This window comes from Mytilus edulis, chromosome 8, assembly GCF_963676685.1.
Source record: "Mytilus edulis chromosome 8, xbMytEdul2.2, whole genome shotgun sequence".
NCBI lineage: Eukaryota > Metazoa > Mollusca > Bivalvia > Mytilida > Mytilidae > Mytilus > Mytilus edulis.
The window spans coordinates 64526398-64537615 of record NC_092351.1 but is presented as its reverse complement, the minus strand read 5'-3'; the positions used below and the strand labels follow the sequence as shown (position 1 = coordinate 64537615).

General features: G+C 32.0%; 1 protein-coding gene across 1 annotated transcript; it reads left to right on the top strand.

Moving 5' to 3' along the window:
* Nucleotides 1-3796: 3796 nt before the first annotated feature.
* Nucleotides 3797-8155, top strand: LOC139486077 (uncharacterized). Its single transcript, XM_071270774.1, has 3 exons — nt 3797-4293; nt 6284-6499; nt 7342-8155. The coding sequence occupies exons 1-3, from the start codon at nt 3840-3842 to the stop codon at nt 8028-8030; spliced, it is 1359 nt and encodes a 452-aa protein (XP_071126875.1). The 5' UTR covers nt 3797-3839; the 3' UTR covers nt 8031-8155.
* The last annotated feature ends 3063 nt before the right edge of the window (nt 8156-11218 follow it).

Sequence of the window (11218 nt, the reverse complement as noted above, 5' to 3'; positions counted from 1 at the left end):
AAAAAAACGCGCGAATGTTTCAAGACGGAGGAATTAAATTTATCACAAAAACGGCGACGTCATAGTACATTACGTAGTTCATAACATCATTTCAATCGGCCGATGAATCGGCCCTTTGGCACTGAAAGGAGTCATATTTGGGCCGATCATCGGCCCTATGGCACAGAACTCGTTAATCGCCCCGGTTTACACATCAATAATAATAGTGTCCTTACTATTTTATTATTGTCCATTCTGACAAGCCAAGTACAGGGAACTGTTGAGTTTAAATATAAACAGGACTATAACATTCCAATGTTTCAGAATATATATGTACACCCTCTTGTTCAATTATAGATTTTTTTTTTTATTCTAGGGAATATTATTTGTTTAACTTTAGAGGAAATTATTGAAAATCTACTGAAGAGTTGTCTAAATAAAGGTTTTAAAGTTTTACTTTTATTGAGAACATATAGACGTCTATGTCATATTTTAGTTTTGTTTCCTTCTGTTTAATTTGTCATGTAAATTAAGTGATACCCTTTTAAGACCTATTTTGACAAACAACTCTAAAGTTTGGTTTATCATGGATTCAGTCAATTTTAATGGCATCTTATACGGTGTATATGTATCTCCCAATTGATACGATATTCCCGTGCTTGGATTTCCTATCATGATTTTCTTGATAGCGGGTTGTTGCTCACAAGGAAGCTATTAAATCAAGAGTTCCAAATGGTGAAGTTTAAATAATCTCTTCGTAAATTTTACGGACGCCATCACCAGTTTGTTGACCGTTATGGAATAACCGTTTCACAAATGATATCTGATATGTTCCTTACGTCGTAAGTAGCCTACAATCCCCTTTCCTTTCATAAATGTGACTTACCGAATAAGACTATTCACCGGATTTGTAATCTCATGCATAAGCAACACGGCGGGTGCCACATGTGAAGCAGGATAGACTTACCCTTCCGGAGCACCTGAGATCACCCCTATTTTTTGGTGGGGTTCGTGCAGTTTATTCTTTAGTTTTCTATGTTGTGTCATGTGTACTATTGTTTGTCTGTTAGTCTTTTTCATTTTTAGCCATGGCGTTGTCAGTTTATTTTTATTTTATGAGTTTGACTGTCCCTCTGGTATCTTTCGTCCCTCTTTTATAGAGCTGCAGAAAATAATATTTTTCTGATACTCTTACACCGGCAGATTGAAAAATATCTTGTTGAGAAGGTTCGTTCTCATTTTTATGAAGCAGTATTAGGATTGAAATAGACAGCCAATAACATAGATGCTAGATTAGAATTGGGTGGATTTACTTTTATTTTACATTGAAAACTCTTATGATATTAATCCTCTGGATACATTATATTATAGGGAAACAGTAAAAGTAAAGCATGACTGGCGCCCCCCCCCCCCCCCCCCCCCCTTTCCCTTTTTTTAATGAAAAGTTCTGGATCCGCCACTGAGTTTTTGGTACTCAGTTACAGATAATAAGAATAAGAATAAGAATAAGAATAAGAATAAGAATTTTATTGGTATAAAATCCAAACAATAGGATTGTTACTAAAATATACGACAAAAACAAACAAACAGACAGTGGCATATTAAATACAAAACGATAGTCATTATACATTACAAACATGTAGCATTGAAAGAAAAACAAAAACATAGATTATTAGTATTAATTATAATACTATTTTTGACAGCATGCCTCCTCTTTAAAATTATCAATTAAAATATTATGCTTATGTTACAAAAAATATGTTATAATATATATAACATTATAAGTTGAGCCATCAATTACACAGTTCATATATTGACATTATAATTGTTTCTTTCATTATACATTTCACTTATGTAGTTAACAATGATAAGTAAAATATCACATTCTTCACAGGAAAATATAAATTCAAATTTGTTTTCTTCACTCATTGAATTAAAACAGGGGACAATACTAGATATTTCATCAAACATTTTGATACTAGTTTTATTAATTTCTGAACATGTTATGATAAAATGAATTTCATCTTCAACCTCTTTATGGCATAAAGGACATATTCTATTTTCTAAAGCTGTTTTGTTGTATCTACCACGTTCAACAGCCAGCATACTATTACTTATTCTTATTTTAGCATAATTTTTTGTAACATTTTTATCTAAATTTAATAAAAGGTACTTTTCTAGTTCATACTTTACTTTAAATTTTCTGTAGGTTCTTAGTTTATTTCCATTTATTGAATTATCATCATTAAAGAGACAATTTCTCCAAAATATAATATAATAAGAAATAGTCCTAGTCTGATGACAAAATTCATTTCTTTTTGTATTGTGACATTAGCATAGCATTGCGTTCAATTTTATTATTTTTTGTTTGCTTATCTCAAAGACTATTTGATATTATGCACGTCTTTTAACATAGGTAAAACTATTTAGATATATAAAACGTTCACAGTATTTATCAACAGATGCAGTGTTTACTAAAAAAACAAGCAAAATGTACGTAAACGTCGCCATGCGTCGACACAAACACAAAATGTTACAAGTGTCCATTTCTTAAAAAATGAAGAATAAGCATGGACTTATATCCAATTGTTCAACATATTTGAAAAAATAAAACAAAAGCTCTGTTATTTGACTTTTGACGATGAAAACTTAAGCATGGATGCAATTTGGGTACTCCTCATTTCAGAATCAGTTGGAGGTCAGTTCAGACCAATTTTTATATGATTCCATATGGATTAAAAATTAAATTGATGAAACTATATAGTAAATAATGATACATCTACAAAATAAACTCATAATCAAAACTTTTGTCTGAAGCATAAATATACGTAAGTTAAAAAAATATTAAAATAGGTGCAATTTGGGTATCCTCACGTTATGTACCATTTTAATAGGTACCATTATTATTTCAATATCTTGATGCATTTAACAAACTAAAAACATTCTAAACCCCACCCTGAACTTGTTTGTCATGATTGGAGTCTTCATTAAGAAGTTTTTAAGCAGTCACGGAGGATCATCATCATGCAAGCTGTAATAATTCAATTTGAACTATATCTTAAAATCAATTCTATTGTATTGTATTCCATTGTATCAGAGACCTTGAAACTGCAGGGGCGGATCCACTGAGCCATTTTAAAAAGGGGGCCGGTTCCCAACCCAGGATAAAGGGGAGGTTCCAGCTATATGTCCCATTCAAATGCATTGATCGGCCAAAGAAACAAAAAAGGGGGGTTCAAACCCCCGGAACCCCAACCCCCCCTGGATCCGTCAATGAAATGTATATCAATATTTTCACGTATATATGTTCCTAAATATGATTGTATTGACGTTACGCACGGTATTGGTGCCACTTAGCGTTACACGACGTTCCTAATAAAACGACGATTTTGACGTTGTTCCACGGAAAGTTTCAAACGTTGAACTTATATTCTACTCATGTGAAAAAGCCCTCATATTGTTTTCTATGGCTTATTTCCTTTCGAATGATATGCATAACATGGATATTTATGGTATAGAATCAGAGCTTGAATTTGAATAACCCGCCTTCTAACCTATATTTCCAAAGTGACACCAATATCGTGCGCAACGTCATTGTATTTTTAAATTGTAATGTTTGTTTGACCCTTATTGGTGCAATCGATTTATCTTTTAGTAGTATGTAACTTTCTAATCATCATGATGTCAAGTGCTGCAAGACGTCAAACATTGTTTGAAGTTATTGTTGGTATCGGTGGTGCTCCGGAGGTTTATTTTTTAAGTATTAGTATCGAAAGAGATTCCAACCACAATAACGTAGATTTCTTTCCCCTTCACAAGCATTCCCCTGAGATTGAGGATTGAGGAATAAGATCATAAAGATGATAACATCACTTGTTCGAAGAAAATATAGCTTTGTCGTCATTACACAGTCATTTCGATCTGCTCACACTTTAATGCAAACAAATAACAAGAACTTTCCATATAAAATTTATTCTGAAGACGATATCTCCAATGCTATTAGCAGGTCTCTTGAAAAGTATACTGATATTACCTTTGAACCGTATCAGATTGTTAAATTCTCACTCGGAAAAAGCTTCACAAACTCTGGTATAGACATTCGACAAATAGTAAAAAATTTGAATGGAAAAAGGATTGATCAATTTGTTTCAAATGAAGATGACAAAAACATTTACACAACTCAAATTAAATTTGAATCAGTTTTCAAGAAAGGTTTTGATGCCCTTTGTAATACTACAGGTGGTAAATTAAGTAAAAGTGCAAAATTAGACTTTGCAACTCAAGCTTTCAGGACAGGATTTTTAGAAAACCAAGGTAATTTGATTTAAAAGTGTAACTTACTTTTTTTCATGTTTATACCAGGCCTATTTCTGACACCTACATATTGTCCCTATGGAGTTCTTCTGTAACCGTAAAAAAAATCAATGATGTTCAATAAAACCAAAGTTTTTGACGGATTTAAAACGAACTTGATAGTAGTCTATTAGAATATGTATGATGTCTAGAAAAGCTTTTTAATATTTTTGCTTTGACACCTTAGTTATATTTAGTGCAACAGCATATTTTAAGGAAAAATATTAAATATGGCCTGTTCTCTCTAAAAAATCATATACATGTAGCCTTTCAAGAGTCAAGACTTCATAATAATTTGGCTTATCTGACATCCTGCTTAGTCATTGTCAGTCACTCTTAGATGTCCAGCATCCCTAACATGTTACACTTCAGGTCAGACAAGTATACTACATGACTTTTATAAAGTGAGCAGAAATAAATTTAAATTATCTGCGACATCAAAATGTGTAAGGAAAATTTGACAGGCTTCAGCGTCATCATGACATGACAGCACACATGTATATCAAACTTACTTTTGTTTGCTCTACCAAGTGGTAAGTTTCTAAATGGAGAAAATAATTGACCAGAAAAGGTAGAGCAATGCAATTAATGGTCAGAAAAATATGGCATGCATGTTTTTTGTGTATTTCTGTTATTAAATATCAGCCGCTGGACAGAATCATTATCTGTACAATAATGGTGTGATTGAAAATAGCGATAACCATGATAAATCTAACTGAATTTAATAATCTAAATATTAAAAGTTACTGTATACTTACACAGTCACGACAGCGTATAAGAAACATAAATAATTTGTTATAAAGCCTACATTCTTATTTTATTTGTTGCTGTCTTAATGTTACAATACAATTGCTGGTTTTCAGTTACATTTTTGTATCTTGAAAATTTTGGATATACATTGTATTATATATATATATAATATGTATAATGATGTTTTTAACTTTGTGGGCCCCTTTGTCAAAATCTTCAATTTCATGCCTTGCATGTATATATGTACAATATGTACTATATTCATTTAAAAGAAACAAATGTGACTATTTGAAATTGAAACAGGTAAATAAATTGAGTTTTCTCCCTTTAATCACAAATTTCAGAATAATTGTACATGCAGTCTTTCGTCCATGAATGTTAATTTAATCTATTGAAAAAACAAATCAATTCACATAACACAGTTTTTCATATAAAACTAAATATAAATGTTTAACTGTCTACATGGTCTATGATTATAAAAATATCGCCATGTAATTATTTAATTTGGTATTGCTGATGAATATTCCTTTGTATTTTTAAATTCGCTTAATTTTAAAAAGAAATATTAAAATGGAAATAAGAGATTTTTTATAGTTTGTTTATATGTCTAGATCTGGCACTGTACATGTATATGTTTATTTTATGTGATCAGATGATACATGTATTTGTTCAATAGTTTTTTATGCATTTATATTCACATCTATATATAAAAGGTGTAAAGTTTTAATACTAAATTCCTACATTATATCCATATTTATTTATAAAACTTAAAATTCAGCTGGTACATATACTGTCCAAATATTTTAAGCAATACATTTTGATTTTCAAGCCAAAAAATATAACAGCTGTTTTTCTGATAGCTGAAATCATTCTCAAATGAATGATATATTTGTTACTAGTTACTGCACTTTGCTTCAAAACAATTTAAAAAAATTTCTCGTATGTGGTATATAACCTCAAATTTCAGATCTATACAACAGTTGGGTTTCCTAAGGATATTTTCATTTTATCATGTTTATCAAGACTTCCTGATTTATCATGTTTTTTTAGAGTCCAATTATAATTCAAAGCTGCTTTATGGCATACTGTTCACAGTTAGCCCCTCTTAAAATAGATTTATTACTCTATCATATTTAATAACATATAGCTGTTATATTGATTACCCATCACTTGTATATAAATAGAAATCCTGTCATTTCAGATTTTCATGAAAGATGCTTAGAGAAGATGTTTTATACTGATGAAGAAAGTGAATTATTCAGGACAGTACTTCTATCTAACCATCTGTTTGGGAGACTAGCAGCAAACTTTGGTCAAAATTATTATGTATCACATGATCATAGATCACATGACACATATAATAAATGTCCTTGTGATGAGTGTGGAGAGAAAATACCGTACAACAATTCTGGTATAGGTATGTATCTAATGCTCACATGTCACTCTGATCTTGAGTTTAAACTTGACCCAAATGATAATAAAACATGGTCTGATTTTCATTGTGTGAATTATTTATGTACTTAAGCACTAATATTGACAAAAAATTTAACGCAGAAGCATCATAATGACCTCAATGACCTTTAGTTTCTGCATTCACAGTGTACATATACCTTATATATACTTGTTTCTGGATCAGTATAATTCTTAAAGTAAATAAACTCATCGTAGATACCAGGATTAAATTTTGTATTTACGCCAAACGCTTGTTTTGTCTACAAATTAAGACTCATCAGTGACCCTTGAATTCAGCAAAGTTAAAAAGGCCAAATAAAGTACGAAGTTGAAGAGCATTGAGTACAAAATTAACCATTTGTCAATCTTAACAGGAAACCACTAATTACTGTACATGTAAATTAAGAATTTTATCAGTATGAATAATCAAATGCAGCTGGATGCATGTTTTAAAAACATGAATAAGAACTCCTATTCTATTATCTACATGCATGTACATGTAACTGTATGCAGATTTTCCTGAAATCACAACTACTATAAATAGAATGTACATATTAGTCCATTCTATAAAATTCTCATAATTGCATGAAATAATTTCTGAATTTACAGTATATACGGTAACAAGATCTACATGATCTATAAGGGATGAAAACCAAAAATCTCAAAAAGTCATTGCATTAAATTAAGTTGCACTATGCGCTCAGCTCTAAGTGGATTAATTTTCCTGATCCAGTTATGAAAAAGATTTAAGAAGTTTACTTGCAATTGTCTCAACTTTTACCAGATGCATTTTTCATTTTTTTGTAGGAAGTGAATTTCTGTGGTATGGATATCCAGATATATTGGTCAATTCTATTGGGGGAAGTACTTTGATTGCAAGACCTGAAGAAAAAGATAGAGATGAACAAATAGCTGAAGGTGATATCTATTTTCATGCAGATTTTGAAGAAAGACAGATAATTGAAAGTGAAGAAAATATTGCACTTCTAAGATATGAAAGGAATGTATCAAAGTTTGTTGCTCAAGCTACCACTTTTTCTTTTTATCAAAAGTATTATCAGTTAAAAATGAACAAGAACAGGACCAATGTTGTTCCCATTACTCTTATTCCAACATTAGCCTTTACTGGAACTCATTTTGACATATATTTATATGACCATGAACATGATATTCTTTTGCGTAATAAAGGACCACCAATTCCGTTATGGAGAAGTGAATATCCCGATGCTGAGTTAGATATGTCATCGGTACTTAGAATTTGGATAGTTCTCAATCATTTAACACTCCGAACAAGTCTTGAGGAAAACATGGTTCAAGAACTTAAAGGTTCATGTCATTTTTTACATGCTTTATCATCTGAGCACAAAACTATGATAGGACAAACTATTGGTATGAGGAACAGGTTTTATCCAAGACGGTATAAAGAGATTGATGCTTTTCCATTACAAAGCCAGGAAAAAATCATTAACTTTCCAAAGCAAAAAGATTCAATATGAGAAATATGTGGTAAGATTATAAATAAGAGGAAATGTTCAATTCAATCATAAACAATTTGTTTAGATATACATCCTTGCTTAAAAAATTTGGGGTTTGTGCTTATCTGATTAAGGTAAAGCAAGAAAATAACTTTGAGTGCACCAAATTCATATTGGCATTATTTTCATTTTGATAACTAGCATGACTAGATAATTTGTCCATCTTTATCAAATGTGAAGGTTTGAGCTTAGCAGTGTATTTGACAACAATATAGTCCAGGTGTATTTTCTTATCATTTATGTTTTTAGAAGTTAAACAAAATTTACATTTTAGTATGTAAGCAATAATATTGTTTAAAATATTTGTATAAAAACATCTGAATTTGATATTTAGTTGCTCCAATATATATATAATATATATATAAATATGTTACTTTATGTGAGTTTATATGAATAAATCTTTTTTATTTCATGTCTTTGCTAGTTATTGCAAGTTTTGGTTGTCCTGATTATACAGTTTTCTTATTTCATAAATCTGTATTTAGAATATGCTAATTAAGTAGTTGCACATAAACTCATCATAGAAACCAGGATTGAAATTTTATATTATTTACGCCAGACACGCGTTTTGTCTACAAAAGACTCGTCAGTGATGCTCGAATCAAAAAATGTTAAAAAGGCCAAATAAACTATGAAGTTGAAGAGCATTGAGGACCAAACATTCCTAAACGTTTTGCCGGCAAATACAACATTGGATGTGGTTTATGTAGTTCTTGTTGTTTCATGGAAGTGGATGTAATCAATTATGGGCAAATGTGCGGCTTTCCACAATGAGAAAACCCATACGGCTGTACAAGGCCCTGACCATGACTACTACTAAAACTAACGATCGTATTCATAACAAAGCAATAATCTTTCATAAATTGCAGTCTTTTCTGGTATAAAACCACTAATTTGTAGCCCCGTTGCTTTCTATGTTAAATTCTGCAATTTCAAGCATAAATGGCTACTATGTCTTAGGTTCAAATAAAGTGGCAGTTATTTCATGTCAAAACTGTACCTTATCCTGACTTGTGCTGAAAAAATCAACATACCTTTAATTGCATTTTAGAGCGTACTGGTTCCCAGGAAGTTTGATAGTACAAAACAGGAACTTCTGATCTGAACAACAGGTCAAATGTGACCTTCTATCAAAATTTCATATACTTCTTTATTATTCAAATATATTCTACAGTGATCCCAAGTCCCCAAGCTTTCATTTGATACCACAACTAACCAAATATACCCACTATTGACAAAAATACAGCTATGCGAAGGAACTATTTTGTTTAAAATATGTTCTACTTTCTTGTATGTTCTTTCCGACCAGGCCTGAATTAGTGGTTCTATACCTTCAAACATGATAATGCGTGCATAGGCGGATCCAGAGGGGGGGGGGGCTGGGCCCCCCCCCCTTTCGTGGGAAAAATTTGGTTGATTATATAGGAAATCATTGAAGCATGACTGGAGCGCCCCGCCCCCCCCCCCCCCCCCCCTTTTAGGAAAAGTTCTGGATCCGCCACTGGGGGCCGTGTGGTGCTCTCGGGATGTTCTGATAGATTTTAATTCATAAACTTAAAATCTTATCATAAAAACGTATACTACGAAATCTCCATTGTCTTATCACATTCCGCATTTGCTTAGCTATTTGGTTTCCGTTTTTTAACGGTGCATACGACCATGTCCCTTTTTAGCTCACCTGGCACAAAGGGCCAAGTGAGCTTTTCCCATCACTTGGCGTCCGTCGGCATCGGCGTCCTGAGTTATTGCTCTTTATAGTCAATTTTTAACCGCATTTTTGTGACAAAAATGTCGGTTATTGATTTGGGGATGTACGCCGGGCGGTCGGGCGGCAATCAAATGTTGTCCGTGCATTAACTCATGAACCGTTCAACCAAAGCTTCCCAAATTTTAATATGTTGTTACTGACAACTAAATGAAGGTCAAGTTCAATAATGGCGATTTTGACTTTTACCGTTCAGGAGTTATGGTTCTTGAAAGATTGAAAAATGGAGTTTCCAGTCGTGTCCCTGCATTTATACATGAACTGTTCTACCAAAGCTTCCCAAATTTTAATATGTTGTTACTGATGACAAAATGAAGGTCAAGTTCAATAATGGCGATTTTGACTTTTAACGTTCAGGAGTTATGGTTCTTGAAAGATTGAAAAATGGAGTTTCCAGTCGTGTCCCTGCATTTATACATGAACTGTTCTACCAAAGCTTCCCAAATATTAATATATTGTTACTGATGACAAAATGGAGGTCAAGTTCAATAATGACGATTTTGACTTTTACCGTTCAAGAGTTATGGTTCTTGAAAGATTGAAAAATGGTGTTTCCAGTCGTGTCCGTGCATTTGAAGGAAAAAAAATCTTAGGGCATTTAGAAGAACTTTTACTTTTTTTAATTGTTTGCTTCCAGGAAGCAATTCGCCGAACCATTTTTCGTTTGCAAGTGACCTTAGAGTGACCCTCCTTTTAAAAATATAGTGATCGCAATACGCATGGATCTGGCATTTAAATAAATTTTTAACTGATTGTACATGTTATACACGTTCTAAATATCCATGCTTCTTTGTTGATTGTTAACTATAAGGTGACAATCGGTAAACTACGGCTTCACAACACGGTAATTAATTAACTGCCATATTTGTTAAACGGACAGAGAAAAAAAATACGATTATACGATATTTTTGCATAAGAAATGATAAAATCGTGCACAGAAGACAAAGTTTATATCGGATTAAACGCCTTTTTAAAGGAATTTATTGGTGTATAAACTCGACCGATTCACTCACAAACAAAAATGTGATATGTTTGTGAGTGACTTGGTCCAATAATTCCTTTAAAAAGGTGTTTAATCCTTATAATTCTTTAACATTGTAGATAGGGAATATGTTTCCACACTTGTTACCTTTATCACACGTAAATTGTATATTTATGTCATTGAATAGGACTGGCGTATGAATATATTTGTTAGTTAACGCAAAAATATGTACTCAATGAAATTTGCTATGTGATAAAAAGTAAACTGCAAAAACCTTATTATCATTCAAACGAATGTGGTTGTGTATTATTTTATTTAACGATTAACGTGCAGTGAAAATAAATTTGGTAACGTCGGTGTTATTATCGCCGTCATATTTTTTACATTGTTTGCGAATACAAG